The sequence below is a fragment of the Sciurus vulgaris genome, assembly GCF_902686455.1.
Source record: "Sciurus vulgaris genome assembly, chromosome: 1".
Taxonomy (NCBI): domain Eukaryota; kingdom Metazoa; phylum Chordata; class Mammalia; order Rodentia; family Sciuridae; genus Sciurus; species Sciurus vulgaris.
The window spans coordinates 180796815-180822898 of record NC_136461.1 but is presented as its reverse complement, the minus strand read 5'-3'; the positions used below and the strand labels follow the sequence as shown (position 1 = coordinate 180822898).

Below are 26084 nucleotides of genomic sequence, written 5' to 3'. Positions count from 1 at the left end.
GTCCTCTTAAGAGGGGAAATGAAGCATTTGCTTTCTTCCCGGTGCCAAGGAGTCATTTGGCTCTGTTCTCAGAATAATTCTACCATCTGAAAAGAATTTACCTCCTGTGCAGTGTCTATTGAGTTCATCATTCAGTCAAGGAATGAGATCGGTTGAGCTGTAAGTCCCTTGAGTTAAGAATGACTTTAAAAACACCAGAAGCAATGGGAGGAAATTAAAACTCCTTGAATGTCACTCACATAAACATTGATAAAAATGGGAAATATCATTTTCATTGACCAAGTAAAATGCTTGGTTTTTGTCAACTACTTGTAATGCACAATTTAACATGAGGTAGAAAGAAAAAGAAAATACAGGAAGTCATCCACTGAACACCACAGTGAGTACTTGTTCCCATTTAATGAGGGAAATGCTTTATCTTGACAGAAAATTCTATGTCAAACATTTACAATTTCCTTAAAATGAACTACATTATCTAGCACTTCCTTTCATAAAACCCAATGGCTTAAGTGGAAAGGGACTGTTTATTTTTGGAAATAGTATATATTTCTCCTTTTTGATGGAGCATGCTATCTGCCTTTTGAAAAGTCTTAATTTCCGTAAAAAAAAAAAAAAAAAAAAAAAAAAAATTGTGAAGAGTAGATAGCTAAACGAATGATAACAAAATAAAAAAAAATAAAAAAAAAAAAAAATACAATCCTTGACCTCTCCCATGAACTATTTCTAAACCACATCTTGTAGGGTAGATTTGAAAATTTGTGGTTAATTCTCATTTAGAATTGGAGTTTCAACTTGAGAAACCAGATGAACTATCTGTAAATGGATATCTCCTAGTTCCAGCTGGGCCTGGAAGTTACCAAAAAGACCACAAAAAAAGAGTGCTACTTTGATGTTCCAACATTACTATGAGCAAACTCCCCTTCTTTTCTTGTGATTTCATAGCCTGGCTAGCTAAAGAAAAGAAACACAAACAGTTTGAATAAAATTTAACTAAGTCATTTCCTGACTTTGACACTCAAGTCAAATTCAGTAGATATTTTCTAAGGACAAAATTGAACAGTGGGCATTAGTTACAGATAAGTTATAGTATTTACACAGAACCAAATGATACCTGGGATTACTTTGAGAGACAATAAGAAAAAAAGTCTCTTAAACATTTTTTGGTGTGTATGCATCTCATGAACTATGGAGTGAAACCCCCTTGACATTTCTTTTATTTTAAGGGAGAAAAAAGAAGTAAAATCTGCAAAATGCTACAACTGTACATTTAACTTTAAGTGTATGTAAATAAATATTTATTTTTAGTTTAAGATTTTACTAAAAGTCAATTTAAAGAACATTTAAATCTAGTGGTATAGGAGACTGGGGATGCAGCTTGGTGCAGAGCGTAAACTAGGTCCTGGGTTCCCTCCCCAGCAATGCAAAAATAAATAAATGAATGAAACTAGTGGTGCAGGACATTTTAAGCTTCCTTTGCAAACTCATCATTTATTTAAAGTTCAAGAATACCAACATTGTAACTAATTTTGAATCTCGCCCTATCACTGGCTTGGGTTTTCACAGTCCGAGTGGAACCATTTCTGAGATAGAGTCATATTAATATGGAACCTGTGAAGGAAGACACTCCCCTTTAATGGGTTTACAAAAAAGTCATTTTTAAATGTAATATCAGTTAAAGCAAACCCTTCTTATCTATGTATATATCATGTTTTTGATGAACTCACAATAATGTTTAGGAGTGAACATTCTAGTCTCATGACCAGGATGAGTTCTTTTAGGATAATGAATTTGAACTTTGGGTTCAGTTTTAAGTAGAGATTGGGTTACAAAGGGAGGCTCGGCCAGTTGTTCAGAGCTCTTGTTTACTCACACACACACACACACACACACACACACACACACACACACACATATGCACATAAAGCTAGTCCCAATTGTACTTCACCCTCCAGCCCATCTGAGCTAGGACTTCAATTATGATGGCTTCCTCACCGTGTCTTGGAGCAGCTATGATGGATGCCTTCAGAGTGCAAGATGTGGGGTGGTTTAGAAGGAACAAGAATCAGGACATCTGAGCTCTAGTCCCATCTCTATTGTTCAGTGACTTAACATAAAGTACCAGATGACTTAGGTTTTGTCTGGTGTCTTAGACCTACCCCCCGCCCACTTCATGATTCCTATCAATCATTCCATTCCTTCTTTTGGTTTTGTGCCCTACAGTTACCTCAGGAAACCCTATGATCACTCTAGAATCCCAGGTAGAAACCCAGCTGGTACTCAAATATTCAAGTATATTACACCACAAATATAAGAATCAAAGTTACATACATGTGATGACAATAAACCCTTCTTTACTTAAAACTTCAAAGTGAACATTTTTGTGTATGTCAGTTTTCAAAAGCATCTGGCAGCTACTTTCTGTGCCTACAGCACTGATTGAGGACTTTCATTCTAATTTTTTATGGCTTTGACTGAAATCAGTTATTTTTCCTTTCACAATAAGGCACAAAAAGATAAAAAGATGCCCTTTAGACTCTTCAACGTGCAGGGGAAGAAGTCTTTTGTGCAAAATCAATACATTTCAGTCTGGCTGAAAGCATTACATGGGAAATTAACACACATGAAACACCTGAAATATTTTTTCATGAAGTGACTTTCTGAATAGTAGCAAGGGTCATGCAGTATTCACAACTTCCCAACAGGGTGCCCAAGAGAAACCACAGAAATGAGTGTTATGAAAAATGAGTGCTTGATTAAACAACGTTTACATGAAATTCCATTGTTAATTTTTTGTCCTTTCTTGGTTGCTTTATGTAGTAATACATATTGAATATACATTAAATTATACACAAGTCATTTCACATCAGAGGAGTTTTAGAAAGCTTGTTTAGATATACTCATTAAACTGTGATAGAAACTTGTAGAATTACATGACATTTTACTAATCTGCAATAAAAAAAGTACCACAGAATTAGAGATCTGGCATGGCATAGAATGCTTTGCATGTCCACATAGATTTAACAGTTTATGTACCTTGTAAATGTATCTCAATATTATGAAATTTCATATACCTACAATTCATTATATATCATAGATAATACATTCCACACATAATAGTATTCCTGTAACTAGTAAAGTTTTAAGAAAAGTCAATCATATCGTGATAATAAATTTTTTCATTGTTTTCTCTCACCTTTTCATAAGAGAAAATTAAATACAATTATGACTTTGTTTAATAATTGAATTTGTTATCATCCCTATGAATTAGTTTATATCATATCACCCTGGTGCCTTTGGGAAAAGTATATAATTTGTCTATCGTTTATAATGCCCAAACTATTATTTCTTAGTTTACCTACTTTTTAAATTTTACGGTCTTTTTCTTACACACACACACACACACACACACACACACACACACACACACACAAGCTTCCCATTATCTATTTCCTGTTGTCTTCATACCTGATACTAGAAGATGAACATAAACACACACACACAAACATACACACATGTGCCCACTCACCTCCCCCACCAACCCTTCTTCTAAACTAACAGCTTTTAACAATAGTCCATAGTGTCAGAGACCAAGTAGCAGGGTTTATAAGAAACATACCTTAAATTAATGGGAGTTAGTCCTATGTCAGGGGACTAAGTCAGCCTGACTTTTAGGCATGGACATTAGGAAATTCAATGTGGATTAATATGAGCAGTGAGAGTGCTCAGGAACCTCTTCATTCATTCTTTTCATTCTTTTCTTTCTTCTTCCTTTTTTTCAGTGCTGGTCTGAGCATTAGACTAGTGCTCTGCTACTGAGCTGCACCCCCAGACCCAGGGACTTCCTCATTTCTAATCCTCATATAGCTAGCCTTTGAAGTGCAGGCAGTCACGGACTCACATCTCTGCTGAGGGTTCCCATCTCCTAGATGATTCCACTGCCTGTGACTCTCTTTTATCCTCACGTCAACATTTTTCTTCTCGTCATTTCTGCCTCCTGACACTTTCCTATCTAGCCTGCTTCCACAAGAATCATCAGTACTAATTCAGAATTAAGGCCTGTGCTGAACCACCTAGGACTCTGGATGTGACTTTGTCAGTTGAGAGAAGTTTTGCTGGGGAATTTGTGACAGATGACTCTCTGGAGTTCTGTTTGGGTTTGGCTTTACTCCAGAGGCTAATTAAAAAGTCATTAAGATTCTCATCTTTATAATCAATGTTCTTACTTGTAAGTTATGGTGAAGTTAGATAGTGTCTCTGGGCTTCAGTTTCTTCTTATACAAAAAAATTAAAAATTTACCTCATAAGATATTTATAAGGATTAATGAAGCATGAAAAATATACTTGGCATACAAAATTCAGAGTTTAGCACATAGTAAATATTCAATGAATATTGATTTATTATGATCCTGATTGTTATATTCCACCAAGAAGATGATAGATAAGATTTTACAAATTATCTATAACATAAAAAATACAAAGAATTTAAAATAAGATATAGTTTATTTTCCAAAACATTTTAATTAAAATAATAATACATGAAGTAAATTGTGTTCAAGCATTTCCTTATGCCAAAGTTGAAAGGACTATGGGGAAAGAAAGCAGTATTTAAAAAGGTGAAGCTTTTAGCTACATAACCAAAGACTTCAAATTAATTAAGAGTATATAAGAATATAATACATATGCTTGTGATTTTGTAGCATACTATTGATATGTAAAACCACATACAATTGCCTTTTTTGTAGGCTAAGAACATCATGCTAGGTATCAACTCACAGACATCTGGGTTTGTACACATGTGTTTTAAGTGAGAAAAAAAAATCAAACATGTAATTTTTAGTTTATAAGCTTTTATGAATATATAAGCTAAATGTATTTATATGTTTATGTATAATTTTATGTATATGATTACATATCATACATATATAGTTTATATATTATATACTTAAATATATAAGAATAAATATATTTATATATATATTACTACTTGAAGTCATTGGTAAGTCTCCCTCATACCTGCCCACAGGATATCAAAACTTAGGCACTGAAAATCTTTTCATTCTTCCATATCCGTGAAATGAAAGGTATTACCTTTTTTCACCTGTAAAAGTCCATTCAAATTAGGATTCTAGGGAATGTCTCCAAAATGGCCTGTGAAATGCCCACACACCTGGCTAAAGTGTGTAGATTCTTATCAATCAAATGTTTGCTTGTTTGCACCTTGTCAGATTTGCCATTTGTACTCTGTCATATGCTCAGTGAACTTCAGTGACCTATTGAAATCACAGATTTAGGGTCAATTTCTAATGCTATGATATTCCTAATGATGGTGGCTCAAAAAATTCCATGAGGATTACCCTTGAACAAATAACTTGATCCACATGTATTCTAATGTTTACTGAATACTGGAAAGATATGAATCATTAGCCACATTTAAGGTTTAAAAAGAATGTTTGAATAATTGATTTCTTACAGCAACTTTTTGGGAAATGGCTAGGAAGAAGAAAGGCTTTAGTGTTTTACATTGTCTCTGGTAGCAAGGCTAATTGCGATTTGTGTTCTCTGCTAAGGTTACTGAGACTCAGAATTACCAATTCCACATTCCAGGAAGTTTTCTCTGGAGGGTTCATCTGAATTGAAGTGACCCTCTGCCTCAGCTTTTATGGTCCTTCCCTGAAGTCAGTCTGGTGGAAGATATACCATCTGAACTGAAATTGGTGAAATGCAGGGAGGAGCAAGATATAGTGCACAGCTGCTGGGATTGGAGTCTCAGGTTGCTTATTGACTAAAAGTTCACTGGTGAAAGGCAGAGATGCACCTGCTTATGTCCCTATTTTTCCCTTTGAATGACAATGGTTTGGATGTACAGATAAGGCTAAATGAAAAGAATGAATGATGATTCTTCTGAAGACTTCTAGATTTATTTTCTGATATTGGTGTGAGGAAAGTCTTTGAACTGACATACAAGACTCAGAATTTAGCTCAGATCAGCTTTCTACATGTTGTGTTGTTTGTCTCTTCTAAGCAACCTTCCCTGAGTTCACTTGGCAGATGGAGTATGTTTTCCTTGCATGTTCCCAGGGCACTTGACACATACTTCTAAGACAACAATTGTCCTCATCCTCGTATTCTCTCTCTCTCTCTCTCTCTCTCCCTCTTTTTTTTTTTTTTTTTTTTTTTGGGTACTGCATTTAAACTGGCAACTTTGCAGCCCTAGAAGGTGTGGCCAGCTGTCTTGTGACCAGGTAGGGACCCAACAGATGTGAGTCAGGGCAAAGATACAGAAATCAATTCCTGGTCACATTGTTTGAAACCTGATCTCCTGCTTCAGCTAGAGTTTTACCCTGAATTGTTCAAGATCCAATAAACTTTTTTGCTTAAACTGGCTTGAGTTGAGTCTGCCCCTGCCGTGGATATAGCTACATGAAAGAGCTACTCAAATAATCTTGCTTTCATCAGGCTGTGATCACATTAAGGGTAGGTTTGCATTTTCTTATGTGTGGATCTGTTACCTAGGATGTCTCATGTATAGCAGGTGGTCAATAAATATTTGTGGAATTAATTAATTAACCAAAAGGGGACATGAGGCAATAAAAATGCCACAGTCTAATTTTCTTAAGTTTACACTTGCATTAATTTTTAACTGATTACAACTGGGAAAGGGAAGCAGGATCGGTGAGAGAAAGAGAGAACACAGGGTTTGGAAAGAAAGATTAGTTGACAAAATGAATGAAAACTGTGGTAGTAGTAGGGACTGCCTGACAGACGGTAGAAAGGGATCATGAGATCAAGAGAGGAAAATTCAGAGTTCAAAATGTTTGTGTTGCATCTTAGAATTCTCTCTGGAAGTTTGAAGCCATGTTTGATAGTTTGCAAAATGAATACATTTATAAGGAATAAAGATCCAAGAATGGAATCCTACAAAACATGTGCATGGTGGGTGAGGAGAAGAGAAAGTCATAAAGGAGAAAGAAAATCAGAGAAGTAGAAAACTAAGAGGGGCCAATACAAAAGATGAGGAAGAGGCAGAGATGACTTCCGAGTGTAGAGGGAGTAGAGATACATATCCCCAATCCTCGTAGTAAATCCCAAACATCATATAAAGAGTGAGAGGAGATTGGAGTGGGATTTTATTTTTTGAAAAGTGAAAAATTTAAAATGCACTCTGCAGGAAATATGATAGAAATCTATTAGAAATGACTTCATGTTTGCAATCTAAGAAGCAGGGGTGACAAAGCAAATGAGATCTCACTTGTCTGTAGGCCAGGATTTGTCCATGTAAGGATGAGTGGGTGAGAGGAAAGTCAATGGGGATTGCAGTGAAAGCCACCTGTACCCTTCATAAATGTCTGAGCCAAAGCTAGTGACCAGGAAGAAAGAAAGGGGAGGCTAGGAAAAGGCTGATAGAATGATGGGGATCTAGATTCTCAAGTAGAGGAAAGACATACTCATCAGGGATCAAAAACTAGGAGAGGAAAAGATGAGTTTGCAGTCAAAGAGGGAACTTCAGGTGTAAAGATCAGTGTTTAAATTCATTCTATTTTTACTAAAAGTTCCAACCCACTTTGAGAGATAGATGAAGACCCCTCTCAGGTCTCCGGATCACTGCCCCAGCTCTGTCTATTGGTACTTGTATACTCTTCCATCAGAGATCCTGTCCATCTCTTATCATTTATCACACATTCCTCCAGGCTATCTTTCCCATCTAATGAAATCATGAGACTTTCTAAAAAAAAATTTATAACTACAGTTGATCCTTGCAAAGTTCCATAAATTCATTTTTGTGATTGTCTGTGTTTCAAAATGTTTTACAACATCTAAGCATGATATTGAGCTTCAGAGTGCTCCAGTACTCAATGAAATAGGCCTGCAAAGAGTTACAGACAACATGTTGGTATATGCATCATACATCATTTTATCTTAAATGGTTTAAAAATCTGAACTATTGAGGTGAGGTTTACCTGATTAAATTACCTGTTTCATTTAGGCTGGAACAACAATGTTTAGTGAATGAAGTAAGTTAATTAATCAAGTTTGTTGAGGAGAGGCCAGGTCAGCACAATTTTACATATAACCAGTAGTTGTTCTTTCCTGAGATTCAATAGATACAATGTCTGAACTTGAGGGTGACATGCTGGGAATGTGGCTCCCAGCTCCCCATAGACTGAATTGACTGGCCTTCCATGCTCTGCTAGTGTCTCAAAGTTGCCATGACTGTATTATTATCATTATCATGTCAGCAATGATAATTACCATTTCAAATGCTTCACTCACTCTGTAGTTCACATAGCTACCTCTGAAAATTTATAACTACTCCACTTTATAGATTAAAATAAATCAATAAATACAAACCCTGGAAGTCCACCTGCCCTTATATAGGGAATCTTCTTTAAATCACAGTATATTCTTAAACTACCAAAGGTAAGCTGAACATTAAGCTTTTTTAAATTGATTTTTAATGATTCAATGCTCTAAACTTTTGCCTGAATCAAACTTTCAAGCATAATGTTGTATAACTACTAAGTAATTAAAGGCAAGCAGTCTAATTTTTTTTTTTGGATAGAATATATCTGTGTCTTCAGGAAAAAATACATTTGAATTTTTCAAAAATCAATTACTTAAGTTTTAATGGAAGGAAATGTTTATGTCATACATATTATCACTGCAATAATAAAAAAATTGCTGTATAACCATAGTACTAGTTGTACCTTTGATGATAGAATCTTCAAACCATTCTCCCAGGTATAGATATGATTTAGAAAACATATTTATAGAGTGAGTTTCCACAAAAACAATAACCAACTTTCCCCTTTTTTTTGTCCATCATTAAAAGCATATGTGAAATAGCTTCCCTCTTCCCACACAATAGCCCCTCCACTGACATCTTCTTGAAGTGGAAAAGAAAGGGAGACGGGAGATGGCTGAGAGGAAGAAGGGAACGTACTCTCCTGAACCACCACATATGGGAGGGCAGGAAGTGGTATGTTCAACAAGAGAAGCATTTTCTCCTTAGATAAATTATTCTCTATCTCTTGCCCCCAAAAGAAAAGTGGGTTTACCAGTGGGTTGACCACATCTTCCTGTTTTTTTTCCTACTTTCAAAGAAGCATAAATTTTAGTTGGTATTTCTTTATGTCCCTGTTTTGGGCATCTAATTTTTTTTTTTTTTTTTTTTTTACTTTACAACCTGAAAAAAAGTCTTTAGCTTTTAGGAAGTTTTTTTTTGTTTTTTTTTTTTTTTTTTTTTTTTTAAATAATGGTCCACAAAATTGAAATAATTAAACACCATGGAACTACATTGATGTTTTGAAAACAATACCTTTAATTAACAGGCCCAATGCCATAAATGTGGCTTTCAAACTAGTGCATATATATGTGTGTGTATATATACATATATATATATAAATTGATAATTGCCTATTCTATGCAATACTTCTTCAATATGATATGAGCCTATGACCCTTTAGTTTACTTAATTCAGTGTTGATATTGCAATTGTAATGGTATTTAACTGTGATTTTTAATATATCCAAGCAAAAACAGAGCAGACATGAGTTATATAGAAAACTATAATGTCATTAAATGATTTAATACATTTTTACATTTTTTGTTGTAGCAAAATTTCAGATATGAATGTTTTGTTTCTTGAAAAATATAGTACGTTTGAAAACTTGAATCATTCACACTGAGATAGTAATTCTTTCTACAAAATTAGACTGCTTGTTACCTAGAAATTAACAAACATTATGCAAGTAAAATTTAAGTCAGGTTATTATTTTAGATTTTCCAAGCACTTTAAAAAAATCAATTTAAAAGCATTAATTCATAGTTTACTTTTGACATTTTTATTATAAAAGACCATTGTAAAACAAACTGATTGAAAACAGATACTTATTAAACAACATAAAATGTTAGCAGTGATATTGCAAAATATTCTTAATCACAATTTCTAGAAAAAAGTTAAGTAAATTGGGCATAGTATTCCACATCTGTAATCCCAAGTATTCAAGAGATTGAGACAGGAGGATCACAAGTCTGAGGTCAGTCTGGGCAGTCCATTTCAAAATAAATTAAAAAGAAGGTTGGGGATGTAGCTCAATGGTACAAACTTGTCTAGCGTGCTGACTAAATTTCCTATCTTCATTTGACTTCTAAGTGACTATGTTCCCATTAAAACTTGATTTCAAAGTCTTAGTCATTCTATTAATGGTGTTTCATTTACTTGATAATTTAACTTCAGGGCATTAAACAAGAAACAAAGTGCTATTATATTTTCTTTCAGGTAGTTAATTGGATCATAAACTCTTTTCCACTTCCCAAATCTAATTATTTTGAGAGTTGCTTTGTGTTTTGGTTTTGGTAAAATTTCTAGGAACTCATCAATGTAAAGTCACAGAGGGAAAGGTGCTACCTACTTTTAATGCTTTAAATTGCTGTACTACATTTTTATGCTTGAATTTTTTTATTCATCTCTTCCATCTCCAAAAAATATTTTGCCATCTTTTTGAACTTTCCCAGGGCTGCGCATATAGCTCAGCAATATAGCACATGCCTAACAAGTGTGAGTCCCCGGATTTGGTACATAGCATCACAAGAAAATAAGTAAATAAAACTTTGCTATGTAATGTAGATAAGAATGTTTTAGACATTTTTCAGGAAATATTCACACAAATTGCTGCTATTTAGAAGTATTGCATGACCAGTTTATTTGTTCCTTGAATTAATGTTTTAGAAAAGATATATAGAAAAACAAAAATTAAGAAAGTAAATAAAATATAAGTATTCAGTTAAAAATTGCCTTATAGATTTTTCCTTCAGTTTTTAATTTTGTAAATCACCTTAAAATCTCATATGGTCTTTATATTTGGTTTTCAGTAAATGCAATATTGACCTTTATGTGGAGAAAATGAAGTCATGCTTAGCTACTCTTGGAGTTCATGGGGGTGTTAATGGTACTGATATTCTTATTAATATATTGCAATCTTTTTTTTTTTTTTTTGCAGTTTTACTAAAGGGAGGAAAAAGAGAGGAAGAAAAACCATTTAGAGACTGTGCAGATGTATATCAAGCTGGTTTTAATAAAAGTGGAATCTACACTATTTATATTAATAATATGCCAGAACCCAAAAAGGTAAAACCAGAAGTGTTTGTTTATGGGATGTAAAGCAGATCCTAGTTGAATTGCTGGATGGTAATTGGATTGATTTGTGAGCATGTTAAACTGAAAAATAAAAGTAAGTGTGTGTGTGTGTGTGTGTGTGTGTGTGTGTGTGTGTGTGTGTCTGAGCTCTTTTCTCCCAGAGATACCTTGTTTCCCAGGCCCATAGGGGACAAAATCCTGTTGTACAGACATTCTCTAACCCTTGTACCTTTCATTCCTTTTTCACACTAACTTTCCCCTTATTCTTTGCTATTCATGGGATGTGCCATTGCTCAGAAACGTTTGTCTTGCACAGATCAGATGTTGAAGTCACATCTACCTTGAGTGCATGGGAATAACAGTCATCTTCCAAAGCCCCAAGAACGTAGAGGACTCCCATCCTCCATGGGCCATGGGGGGGCGAGCAGGGTACAAGCTATTTACAGGTCACTGCTCCTATTAAAGTGGGAGAATCATACCCTATTTCAATCATAATTTTGAAAGGCTTTGCTTTTCATATTTACATAAAAGAGTGAGCTGTTCAGATTGCTCCCTATATTGAACAGGCCCCAAAGTAAACACTGAAGTAAGCAAACACTGTCTTCCTGCCATCACATCTCTTTTAAGTACCACTCCTGCTATTTATTCATTAAAACATCCATCCCTTCATTCAGTACTACTAAGTGGATGCCATTCATTTGTCAGTCACTAGCCAAAGGCATTGATATGAAGCAAGCAGTTGTGGAGAAGAGAGATGTTTACACAGATAGCTGTAAGATATGGTGGAAGAGTCGCAATGCAGATGGTTTTTCTGAAGCAGTGCATATGGGGAACATCGTGGTGAGGCAGCCAAATAAAGTGGGATTGGAGGTGAGAGCAGAGGTCTTCAAGTTGTAAAAGCTTTAGCTAGATGCCCAATATCCAAAGCAGACTGTCTGCACATGCAGCACAGATGAACTTCCCTCCCTCTGAATTACCTGTCACAAGTCCCCTTCCCTCAGGGGACTGTGCAAATGCTCCTAAAAGGCCTTCCTTGATTCCCCAAGCAGCCTTGCAGGACTTTCTCACTACAAGTTCTTCAACTCAGGGATTGTGTCTTTTTATTTTTGATTTCCTGGAAACTAGCATGGTTTCTGCTTATAGTAAGTCCTCAGTAAGTATGTGACAGGTTGAATGAATGAATGGCCTGCTGATGATTATGTCAGTATTTCTCTGTAGTATACAGTAAGCAAGGCTAACTTTGTCTTTCCATAGTTGGTCTCCTTTGATAAGCAAGGGACATGAATCTTGAAAATCATTTTGCCAGATGTCATGTCATTGCCAGGACAGAGTCTGGTTGATAATCCAGGTCAAACTCTGGTTCTCTTTCTTCCACTATCATCTTTCTCCTGATTCCCAAAGTTCTAGTGGTTTAGGTTAGCTCAAAAATTTTTCCTCTTTTCTGGGACAAAGTTTTCTTGGGGTTTTTCTACAAGTAGGAAAAGGATGGATGTGGATAAGTACAGGAGGCAGGAAAGGTGGCAGGCAGAGTTCCACTCATTGCCCCCTCAGTTACCTACCAGAGAAGATTGGTTTTACCTGTTCTGTACAAGATTTTATTTCACTCAAATTCTCATGGCTTAAAACAAAACAAAAACTGTGGACATAGAATGGCAAGTGTGAGTGAGGAGACAAGAATAAGAAGGAAATTTTGGGTATACTAAGGTCATACCTATGCTTGAAATCTCTCTCTCTCTCTCTCTCTCTCTCTCTCTCACACACACACACACACCATGCACATAGTATATAGAAAAGTGTTTACGCATCTGTCCTGGGGGAGGAGAGGAAAGCAAAAATGGATATACTCTAATTTATCTGCAGTGCTACCTTAAATCTGAAAGAGCCCCTAACTTATTATCAGTTGCTCGTTATCAAGCTTATAGGTTGAAATAAAAATAAAAATGACATGATCTAAAAACATTGACTCTCCTTTTAGATTCCTGAAGATCCTGAGGTATTCATGAAAACAATAACATAATTTTCAAGCTTTTCAGATTGAGAACATCCAGACTTTTAGGAGTTTGTTTTTTTTGTTTTTTTTTTTTTTTTCACTGTGATGGAGGGAAGCATGAATAGACTGTTGATTGGTTCATAAAGTTTAATTCACAAAATTCAGTTCATATGTAAGCATAGCTCAACACCAGTTCAAAATATTTTGAGGCCAGTAATGCACAGGTTATATGCAGAACCACTGTTCTTGTTAGGATAGGAAAATATCCTTTTCCTAAGTCACAATCTTGAAGACTTTCCCTATTTATATAAAAGAGCAGACTGTAAGATCCACTTTCAGTGCCTGGCTTCTAGGTTGTTTACACCAAGATAGCATGATTCAAACTTATGTTTCCCCAAAATAGTGTATTTTACATTAAATGGAGCTTCAGAGTTGTTCTTGAATAAATAAAATCTTTGAGAAATCTTTATTTATTTATTTATTTATTTATTTATTTATTTATTTATTTATGTTGGGGATCAAACCCTGGACCTGTGCATGGAAGAGATGTTTTTTACCACCCAGCCCCTGACTTTAAAAAAGAAAAACAAAACATTAAATATACAATGTCAAAAAACTTTTGGATAAAACTTTTGAGTTTTGAGCCTACGAAAAAAAAATTCAGAACTTGAGCAGGTTCACAGGAGTATCAGAGTATAGCTGTGAGAGGCAAATTTTATCAGTGTAGAAACTGCTTTAAAAATGGCTTCTCCAGGGAAAGAAGTGCTCACATGACTTGGTGGGGACTATCAGTAGGTTTAGTTTTATTGGAAATAAAACAAATGGTAGTAAAGTGTGACAAGAATGGGGTGACTGAGCTGGAGGAAGAGAGACTCTGAACTTAGGTGTTTACTCCCTTGCTTTATTCCTTCCCCTTTATGATCATGGATTCTCTCACAAGTGGTAATTTGCTCCATTATTCAGACTGATGTAACTAGACTTCTTCTTAATAAGTAACACTTTTTTTTTCTTAAATCCCTTATTATAATCACTTAGTATAACTGGGTTAAGAACAAATATTGTATGTATTTCCTCAAAGAAATTGAGAAGCTGTTTAATGCATTGGTTCAAATGTACGGGGCATTAACCATTTGCCAGCTCCTGTTCTGACCACTTTTCTTTCTTTTATACTCATTCATTTATTCTTTCCAATAATCCTATGAGATAGGTGTCTCCATTACCCCTATTTTAGACAAATAGCTTGCCCAAATGACATAGTTGGTAAATGTTGAACACTGGCTTTGAAACAAAGGACTCTAACTCCAGATTGCACCATCTTAACTAAAGGCTTAAGCAGGATGATTATGTCAGTGATAACTGAAGTTGCATAATTCATAATTTTGAACATGAACTTATTATTGTCAAGTGACTTAAGCAAGGGCTTATTATTAGCAACTTAGTAAATTGATTCATGTTCTTAGTATGATCCACCTCATTCCCCATTATCCTATAATTTCACTTTCTACTTCTATTTGATATAAATCAATGATGTTTTCTTAATCATATAAAAAGTGCTAAAAAAATCTTTGTTTTTTTGGACCTTTACCCTTCTCAATAAATGGCATTATAGATGAAACATTTGGTGCTACACTTGGATATGCTTAGCAATAGTTTTGATCATTGCAATGCCCTCAGAAGTTTTAGAAAAGAAATTCAAAACAAGCCTATAAAAACAAAACAGTCAAATATATATGATATGGAATATGGCCCAATCAATAAAATTGGATGATTTCAGACAATTGACAAGAACTATTAAAATAAATTAATTTTATCTTCTAAGCAGCGTAAGAGTTGCAAGTTACAATTGTTAGTCTTTTTCTTTTGACTGATATTGTTCCATTCTAAAGTAGAAATGCTTGCAAAAGCTTGAAAAGTATTGTCTTTTCAAATGTCATGCAGTTTTCTAGGATGATTTAATTTTTTCAAACAGATAGAAAATGAGAATTCCAACTTTTACTTCTTTCTTTTTGCTTTGATAGTATTAATAGCTTGTGGTTATTTCCCTCTCTGAATTCCCCTCAATGCATAGTACTAGGAAATAGGATTTTCTCTTTCATTTTGTAATTTTCTAAAACCAAATGCCCTATAGCCAGCTTAGTTTCATCCAAAAAAATAAACCATTAAATCATAACTCTTATTGTAAAATATTAAAAGTTTGCTCTGAACTCATAATTCCCCTAATTCTTGGAAAAGGACCGTGACAAATGTGTTAAGCCTTTTTGATTTAAGGTTATGGAAAAATAATTAATGTCCACAAGACTAATCATTCCAACTTGTATGGAACATAAAAGCATAAAAAATATGTGAATCAAATTTCCCCTTTTTGTTTGGGTTTAGACCTCTGTATTATGTTAAAAGGTGTTTAATGCTTGAAAGCTTTGACCTTGCCTGGGATAGGAGCCAGTTCAATCTTTTCTTGGATAGAAGTAAGCCCAAGTCATATGATCAATACATGCAACAGTCATAGTAAATGTAGTGGGCTTTGTCCACAGGAAGAACTGCCAGATAGCACTGACCACAGGGTGCTGGCAAATGAACTTTTCAGGTCCTTTCATGTCTCAAATCTTTCTGAAACTGATCTTCTGTTTTCTGGAACTTCCTTAATCTGTTAGGCATAGGTTTTTAATTTTTCTTCTGACTATTGACAAAACAACTGATTTTTTTCAAGAACGAATCCAACTTCTTAAAGATTAAAAAGCACCATGATCAAAGATTAGCAATGCCAATATTAATAACTAGAAGCCAGTTATTATAATTGTAGGGAGATTTCATTGAACTTCTGCATGTTTTAGGTTTTATATATTGTATATTATTCATAGCAAGTTATTAATAATATGAATCATGCAATGTTCTAAATAATAACTATAATGTATTAAATATTATATACACAGTAGATATTACATAATGTAAATACATGTTATCTATAAAATGAATGTAAGAGCCAGGCATGCTGGTGCATGCCTATAATCCCAGTGGTTTGGGAGGCTGAGGCAAGAGGATCATAACTTCAAAGCCAGCGTCAGCAACTTAGCAAGGCCCTAAGAAACTTGGGGAGACCCTGTCTCTAAATAAAAATATTTAATGAAGGGTTAGAAATGTGGCTCAGTGGTAAAGTGCCACTGAGTTCAATCCACGGTACCAAAAAAATAAATAAAATGCATGTAAGAGATAAGAATAATGACAATGCCTATTGCTTGCCAAACACTACTCTAAAAACTCTATGCACATTGGCTCATTAATCCTCACAAAAGATGTAAGAGAGCAGAGGTGGGATCTGAATCCAGACAATCTGGCACACAAGTCCATGCCCCTAAGCAATGTGTCATCCAGTTCTCTTATACCCAAATTCAACAAATGGCAACTGTTAGGCTGTGATCATTGATGCTACCAAGTCTTAATAAAAATTGTGACACATACGGCAAATCCCTTAACCTCTTGGAATCTCAGCTTCCAACCCTGGAATCTGCCTGGGTGATTTCTACCTCCCCATGGAGCTCAGTCTTTCTCAGGGTCTCTGTCTAAGATGCAATCTCAGCACTTCTTAACATTTATAAGTAGCTGGATGCCTTTTTAAAAGGGAAGTTATCTTTTCTAACAATTTGTGAGTGATTGTAAAACAAAGCCATAGAATTTTAATAACACTTAACAGCCATTAAAAACTACACAGCATGTTTTTTGCTATCTACTTTCTTTTTCTGACAGAAAGAAGAGGGTGAGGAAAAGGAAGAAAGGAAGGAGAAATTGGGGTTACCAATTATGGCAGAATAAAATTTCATTGAGAAATGAGTGACATTTGTTTTTCTTAACAAAATGTGTCCTTAACATTTTCATTTCCCTTTGCTTTGATTTAAACGTCATCAGGAAAGTTTCATCTGTGCCACTTCTGCTGAGTAACCACCTAGGCCCATTTTAAACTGTGCCATCTGATGCTATGCTCACAGCACTCCTGCAATCTCTCAGATCAAGGTTACTAGTGACTTCTTCATTTCAAATTTACATGTATATTTTCTTAATCTTTATTTATCTCAACTTCTCTCAAATATTTGATAGTTATCACCTCCCCCACTCAGCATCCATCCCCAGCTTTCTTTGCATCAAGTTTTCTTGTTTTATTATTATTACATCTCTTTTAGCAAATATTCATTAAATATCCACCATAGGCTAGGCAATACTGTAGGCCCTGAGGACAGCAGCAAATAGAACCAAATATCTGCTCATCTCAAGGTTACTGATGTCTTTTATCTCTACCAGTTATTCACCAAAGTCTATTCATGGACCCTCCTCCCCACCCCCACCTCTAAACCCTTTTTGTTTGACTTCTTTAAATTATGTATCTATTTTTGTGTGACCAACTGCTGATTTCAAGCACATTACTCCAAATAATTTTGAATTAGATAAACATAGGGTTCAGATCCTAAATTCAATTCAAATCCTGAACCCAGTACTAATGGTTAAGTATTAACCATTGTTAAGTTACTGAAATAGTCTAAGACTCACTTTTTTCACCCGTAAAATGGAAATGATAATCATACCTTCTTCATAGTGTTGTTGTGAGAGTAATGCAGATAAAGTGCTTAAGTTACCTGGCACTTCACAAACACACCATTGTTAATGACCGTTCTTTCTGTCCCCTTATTCTCAACACAATTCTATCCCTGTCTATCTCCAGATATTTCAATAGAACATCTCTAACTTGTCAATTAACTCCTCCTTTTGAATATCTACCTGAGACCCTAAATATCCCAAATCATCATCATTTTCTTCTCTCACATGTTAGCTCTTTTTATAAATCTCTCATTTAGATCATTGTCACTTTTATTCTCAGAGGTCACTGGAGTTGAAAGTTATGGATTCCATTGTCTCTTAAGCTTATAAAATCAGTCATTATTGAAAATTTGCAGTGTTTTAAGTTTATGATACATATTTTATTCATCATAATATCCTCAGTTTTAATATATAATCCAATGCCCAAGAATGCTTACTGAGAAAAAAATGAGCGAATGAATAAATTACAATTAAGGGGTATAAGAAACTAACTAGAGGTTAAGGACAAGAAGCAGATGGAGGAGTGTTAAAGGGTTAATAGAGGGAATCCTGGGAAAGGGAAGAAAATTTAAAATGTATAATCTTGGAGGTGAATCAATTCCTAGGGATGACATACAGGGTAGGTGGCTGTTGTCAAATTAGAGGGGGAGCCCTCTGGAGAGCAGTTGTCCTGTTTCATGTGCTCGCGTAGGCAGGCGTGTCTTTCCTTTCACTCTGAGGAAGTACAGGAGCAATTTGCCCTTTGAATGACAGTTGTTTCCATTGCTTTCATACCCTTTGACCATTTGTGCTCCATATGTAATGCCATAGGGAAAACATTGAGGTTTTTCCTTTAATCAGCGTTTAGTCCTGTGCCTCCACCGCCTGCGTGCTGCTGCTGCATCATGTCCACACCTTCGGCCAACCTTCAGAATGGTTTACTATTCAGTTGCTGCGGAATGGTGTTCCCCATAGCCCAGTCCTGGAATAATCAACTGTCACATTCCTGCTACATCAATTCCAGTGATGGTGCTTCAAAGATAATCCCATCACAGATACGTTTCCCTCCTAGGGTAGACTCTGGGGAAAATGAATCAGTTGTTTAAATAAATACTATTACATTTAGAATAATTGAAATAAGCATAAGTCTTTGAAAGATTTGGATAACTTTTCCACATGGGAAAGAAATGCTTGTCACAGTCAGAAGGAATACAGTATGTCATGTTCTCCTCTTATTGTTCATGACTAAAATTTAAGTGAATAATGTGTTCTCCATGTGCTAAGGACCAAATTTTGCCCCTAATGTAGTATTTAGCAATCAAGAATAATTATTATAGCATGTAAATACATAGGAGTTATAAAATATAACATGAAATAATGAAATATATATAATTTTTTAAAAATTATTTTTCCTAAACCTTTAATATCATATTAACATTTCAATAAAATATTGAAAACCATGAGTTATGTTTTGAATATAAAATGACCTAGTTTTAGAAACTTTAATAGCATTTTTAAAATTTAAGCTTATAGAATGCTATTTCCTCTTAAGATGTAGATTTTTAATTTTTTTAATAGTGTGAGACAATTTTCAGCTAGATGATCTAAATTTTTATAAGTAACTAATGCATAATTGATAGAATTTGATCAGAAGCAACTCAAATGTGAATTATGGGAAGAAATAACCAATATGTCTGAATTAATATTTTCCCAATGTAGTTTTTCTTGCAGACCTTTAGACCTATTTCTATTTCGAAATATGTCAGATACATTTTCCTTTAAAATAAGCATATTTTCCCCTTGCCTTTCTTTTCCCTTCATCTGCCAGGTATTTTGCAACATGGATCTGAATGGGGGAGGTTGGACTGTGATACAGCATCGTGAAGATGGAAGTCTAGATTTCCAGAGAGGCTGGAAAGAATATAAAATGGTAAGATGGGAGAATTTATGGTGGTTTTTGATGTTTTATCACAAAGTTATCTTCTCCAGATTATATGACAAACCTTTGCATTTTTAGATGCTTTTAAGTTAATTTAAAAATAAAAATGATGCTTACGTTAAGGACATTATTTTCATTAGACACAAAACACTCATAAATCATTTTGAGTAAATGATTTCCATGTGTGCTTCAGAAAGAAAAATGTATTACTGTAATTATTTCATGAACTGCCATGGATTGTCTGGATCCATTCCTATTTGAATGAGGCTGGGGGAAGCCAGATCTCAGACCAGGCAGGATGGGTGAGTAGGAAGAGGGAGTCCTGCCAGGCAGGTAAGTAGTGGCCTCACTCAGAGCTGGCAAGGTGTTGCTGCTGTTGACTGAGTTCCTCCACATGAGCTTTCATGTGGCTCCTTGGACTTCTCTGAGTACAGCGACTCAGGGTTATCAGACCCCTCCTGTCTCAGTTGGCATCTCCAGGAACAGGAGATGCTTTTAGCCTATTTGGTGCAGAAATGGCACAGACATCTCCACTGCTCTCTATTGGTTAAAGCTGATCATGGGACCAGCCCAGATTCAAGATGAGAGGAGAACACAAGGGTAAGAAAGGAGAGACATGGTTCATCCATGTCTCTAAAATGAGAGCAGACACACGATCATCCTCACAGTCGTCATTGCCAACATTCTCGTAGCTGATGTTTTCAATGCTTCCTACACGCCAGACTTATCTAAATTTTATATCAATCAAATTAATTAACACTATCCCTATTTTAAGAGGAAACAGAGGTTAGGGAGATGAACTTTTTCAAGAAAATATAGCAAATGATTGAATTAATCCATAAACCAATAACCTCATATTCAGTACCTTCAATATTAACTATTAAAACATGCTGACAGAATGTCAAGTCACAGTAATAGATGAGGATTTCCCTTGATGGGTGAATTCTCATTATTTTGTAAAATTTTTGGATAATTCTGTTTGGAATTCTTGACAAATTTTTCTTTCTGAAGGTAAAAAAAAAAAAAATATGATGGAAGTTCTATTCTAGAAATTTCCATCTCAATACCTTGTGGACAGTGTCAAACCTGTGGTTGGTTGACATTACAGTTCACCCATTAGTAGGTTCATAGTTGGCTGAACATCACCAAACAAAGGATTTTGTGCATGAATGGCACTCTCTAGTGCTGTCACTGTGACTACAAGACATTTATGAGGTACTCAGCTAAACCCTCAGCACACAGTTTAATTAACAGTGTGGAGTGACACAAAGTTGAAATCTTGATGTCTTTAGTGACATCAAGCTAGGAAGGTAAGGTGAGGCCAACAAGACAGAATTCCACAGAGAGACTGATGTGACTAAAAGTTCTTTTGTATTCTGGCCACTGAAAAACAAAGATGACTGTACTTACTCTATGTTAGAGTAAGGTTTTAGATCAGAAAAAATGCAGAACTCACTTTAGGACGTTTTCAATTCTGGAGGTTTTTAACTAAGTGGACAATCCTAAGAGTGATAATCAAGATGTGAGGAATCTGGAAATCATGCATGGAGTAAGTGAATGATTTGGACTGTTTAACCTAGAAAAAAATTTAAAAAGAATTAGGCGTAATCCTACCTGATAGCTATCTAATTAACTAACTGGATGGAAAAGTGTGCTACCAGAGTCTACTACACAAAATATGGACTGGGGAGCAGTAATATTAACATCATCTGGGAGCTTAAAGAAACATTGGACTTCAAGGTCCACCCCAGAGTTACTGATCTAGACTCTGAATTTCTACAGTATCTTAAGGGGAGTTCTATAATGAATGGGGAATATTACAGAAAAGCAAAACTCGACTAAGTAAAAACAAAACTCTCTAATGCTAAATTCTTTCCAAGAAGAAATAGTCTTTCTACTAAGGGACAAGTCCCCTCCCTCCTCAGTGTAAACACCATAGTAGGAGATAGATCCCCATCTTTCAGAATGGTTATGGAGAATTGGAATGGTAATCAGGTCAGATTTGAAAGCCTCTTTCTGTGTACATGATTCTATAAACATATGGGGGGGGGGGATTACCTAAGTTCTAAAAGATTACCTTGAAATATGTATGTATTAGCAGTTTAGTCTTTACCCCATGTTTTAGTCAATTATTTCGCTGCTGTGACTAAAAGGACCTAATCAGCACAACTGTAAAGGAGGAATAGTTTATTTGAGAGCTCACAGTTTCAGAGGTCTTAGTTTATAGAAGGCCAGCCATTCCCTAGGGCTGGAGGTGAGGCAGAACATCCTGGTGGAAGAGTGTGGCAGAGGGAAGCAGCTCACATCATCAGGAAGCAGAAAGAAACTCCACTCTCCAGATACAAAATATATACCATATAGCCACACCCCAATTCCCACTTCCTCCAGCCACACCCTACCACTTCAGTTAAACCCACCAGAGATTAATTAACTGATAGGGTTAAGACTCTTATAACCCAATCATTTCTCCTCTGAACCTTCCTGCATTGTCTCATATATGAGCTTTTGGGAGACACATCACATCCAAACCATAACATTCCACCATTTATCAGTGGATAGAGTTTGAACAAATCACATACACATACATTAGCTTTCTCATTCATTAAAAAGGGACAATAATTATACCTTAGGAGTCTTTCAGGGATGCTGTGGAGATTAGTAATAATATTAGTAATTGGACACACTGAATTTTTAATAAACCATATTTGTTGTTATTAAAGATTAAAACATCAAAGGCTGCAAAAAATTATTAATTCTGCCCAATGTATTATTTTGCTAAGCACTTTAACTCTTGATAATTTTCACCACTAAAATGGGATGTAAAGAGAAAATCAAACAATTGATATAGATTCAGGCAAATCTGAAATGCATTATTATTAAAATTAATGATAACGGAAAATGAATATAAAGTTGTCATCATTGTGATTTTCCAAAATGGTGAATTATTAGCTGTAAACATCTGCTGCCTTGGCAAGCCAGGCCCGTTAAGTAAGAGATACTGACTTGTTAAGTATGGAATCGATTCATGTCTTGTAAGTATTTACCAAACAAATGAATCCACTTTTTTGTTATTGGAACAAAACTGGGATTATTCTTTAATCATAGTTTTTATGGAGTTTATTCCTATCCCCTTTCTGAATATGAAAGACTATCATTCTTTGTTCAAACTTAAAAAATTTATCATCTCAATGTCAATTCTTCATTGCTCAGAAAATAAAATCAGCTCCAAAATTGTAAAACATTCTGGCAAAAATGAATCTGAAGAATTTTTTTTAATTAAAATAATTCATTTTATGTTACAAGTTGGGTAACATTCATCAAAACATGTGGTAAAAAGTGTTTCATCTGTTTTCTTCAGAGCTTCAGAGCTAAAGACAAAATAACATGATTTCACCAGAATGGATATGGTCTCCTAATGCCAGTTCTTATCAATCATACCTATCTCTATTCCCTGCATCAAGATCAAGTGAACCTGCAGCCCACTTTTCAGCTTGGAGTGAACGTCCTTGGGGGAAAACAAGGACTTCTTGGCATTCACCCCCTCCTCTTCAGCCTCCCCGCATAATGTGTGTGTGCCAGGAGGTTACACTTTCTTGGCCACTAAGTGTAGCCATAACGTTTTATCCCTCCCTTTCTGCCTTTCCTCTCTCCTTCCCTTCTTTCTGGTTGGTATCTGTGGGCTGCCCCTTGCCCCACAGAGTTTACAGAATTGTATGTTACAGTTATCAACCCATGAAATTACAAATATGTATTATATATTTCTATTTTTAAACCTCTCTCAGAATGGGAGGTTTGCAACTTATTTGATTCTGGGCATTGGCTTTAATCCTACAAAAATCTTTTACCTGAGTGTTGCTTTAAGTGAAAGCTTCTTAGGAGGAGATGCAGCAAAATCTTGTTTATGGATTTATAAAGATGTTTGTTAAGGGAGAAGTCAGGAGTAGGCTTTTATTGGGGACATTTAGGGAACTATATTAGCTCCTTCAAGTCACAGGGGCACCATTTAGTGGCCGCCAGTAATAACACTTACAGCAGTGCTTTTGCATATAAATCCCACTGAAGCTTGGGGTTCCAAACAGTACCCTAAGTGACCTAACTTCAGACGAAAGCCCTGGAGACAAACTTGCTTCGTTTTCAAAACCATCTCCCCATAAACAAAGCTTCCTTTGACATAAACATTTCATTCTGAGCATCAAACTTTCTGGGAGTTCTTTGTTTCAGGAAAGAAATTAAACACACATTTTAACATCTTCAATATAAAAAGAGAAAAATACTTAAGAATTTAAAAATTGTGAAATAAATAGTTCTTCTGATCTTTTGCTGGAGGTCTCAGCAATTAGAGTAGATTCTTCTATCTGACTGTATTACTGCACCTTTGGAAAGTCTCCTTTCAGGCATATTTTCTTTAATAATTTGTATGAAAAAAGATGAAACTCATAGGAATTATACCCATTATGATAAATTAAGAGTTCTGATCATTACTTTCACTAGGAGTGCATATCAGAAATAGTTATGAAGTTCTTTAAATACAGATATGACTTAGTTTCCCCCTAGAGATTTGAATTCAGTATGTCTGAGATGGGCTTATTGAAATCATGTCTGGTTTCAATTTTGTTTCTTCTATAAAAACTCAACACTTCCTGTGAGTATTATCAGACAAAGCAAATAGAGTATCAGAGACAATAATTTTATTAACTTGGAAAAAGCACAGCCCGAAATTGAACATTTCTACAGGTTTTGGCAAAAACTGATGAATGTTGATCTTTCGCCTACATGTTTTTTTTTTTTTTTTTAATAAAATGTGCCTCCTAAGGCCAATTTTAAGTAGGCATTATATTTTGTTAAATTCTAGTGTATTTTGCCCTTTTTATTAAACTCCCAGAGGAGAAATAAAATTGATCAGCAATGGATCTGAATTATGTTATCAAAGTATTTTATGTGATTGTAATTGACATGACCAAACATAGTAGTTTCATGAAATTATGTGATATATCATCTTTGGATTTAATTCAAGAAAAAGAAGAAATTCTATTTTTATAACTAACGTTTATTTATTGCTGCTTTTTTTAAACATCAGCACAAAATTTTGTAAAGCTTTGGTTTTTATTTTTATGGATGTTGCAGGACATTTGAGTTGAAATATGAACCTGTGATAAAGTGTTATATGTAATAATGTATAAACCTGTACTTTGAGATGTGCATTGGTGATTTCAGTATTTTAGGCATGAAGATGATTTTTGTATCAGACAGTCCTGTAGATATAACCAAAACTTGTCTCCTCATATGGAGCTTAGTATGAAGATGGGATTTTATGCCTGCCTTACTCTGATAATTTTGTCTGATTAATATAATTTGCACCTGAATAGTTATTCCACCTCATATTTATATGGTTGGTTCTCCACCTTTGGTTCTTAGCAGACTCACCTGTGAAACCTTTTAAATATACAAATCTCTAAGTCCACCTCAGACATATGAATTTAAATTTCCATGGAGAAACTAAGTCATCTCTATTTTTAAAAAGCTCCACAGGTCACTTGCTTGCTTTCTTTCTCTTTTTCTCTTCCTTTCCATTCTTTTGATTTAACCCAGTGGGATGTTGCCAGTGAACTACATCCCAATCCTTTTTATTTGTCATTTTGTGACAGGGTCTGGCTAAGTTGTAGAAACTGACCTCCAGCTTGCCTCAGCCCCCTGCACATCAGAAATATCAGGAGTGTGCCACCAACCCTGGCTATCCATGCTTTTTCAGATATACACCTCTAGTTGAAAGCAACTATCAGAACTATTACTCTATTAACATGGGTGCAAGACCTTAAAATTGGCTGTTTTATAGATTTTAAAACATGTGGGACAAGGAGAGAGAGAGGGATTAAAAGAACTAGGACCGAGGGAGAGATGAAGAGGACAGGTACTCTTTAGCATTGAGAAGCAAAGGTGAATACAAGGAGGTGGTCTACACTTTCATTTGTACCAGTTTAATCCCAGTTATAGTCAGTGGGCTTTAGTTTTTCATTTAGTAATTAATTTCTTGGATTAAAATTACAGTATTTTTTGTCTACACTAACAATCAACAACATTAGTCTCTAGTGTCTAAAAGCATTTTAAATAATTATCTCAATATCCCCCTTATGAATTTTCAGCAAAGAAAAGACCCTGGAATGTTTTATTCCCTTTCTTACATGATTTAGAAAGAAACCTGCTTATTCTCAAACAGCTCACAGTATCATGGAATAAAAGCAACCAAACAGAAAATTACTATGTATTGTAATATATCTTCTAACTATAACAACTAGATTTTTGTTATGTGATTTTCATATATCAGCACTCAGTCAAGTGCTGTAGGAATAGTGCATTCTTACAACATTATACATGGAAATGCTCTAAATTCCTGTTTTGCAGATAAGAAAACTGAGGCTCAGAAGTAAAGTAGAAAATCCCTTAGTAAATATGTCTCA

At 35.1% G+C, this 26084-nt stretch overlaps 1 protein-coding gene across 4 annotated transcripts in view; it reads left to right on the top strand.

Annotated features, from left to right (window-relative positions):
* Positions 1 to 26084, top strand: part of ANGPT1 (angiopoietin 1) — a 236861-nt gene that overhangs the window by 170533 nt on the left and 40244 nt on the right. For all 4 annotated transcript variants that reach the window (XM_079105265.1, XM_079105263.1, XM_079105264.1 and 1 more), the window contains 2 exons: positions 11001 to 11128; positions 19519 to 19620. In XM_079105265.1, coding sequence (XP_078961391.1) covers positions 11001 to 11128; positions 19519 to 19620 — 230 coding nt within the window. The remainder of the gene's footprint in view (positions 1 to 11000; positions 11129 to 19518; positions 19621 to 26084) is intronic.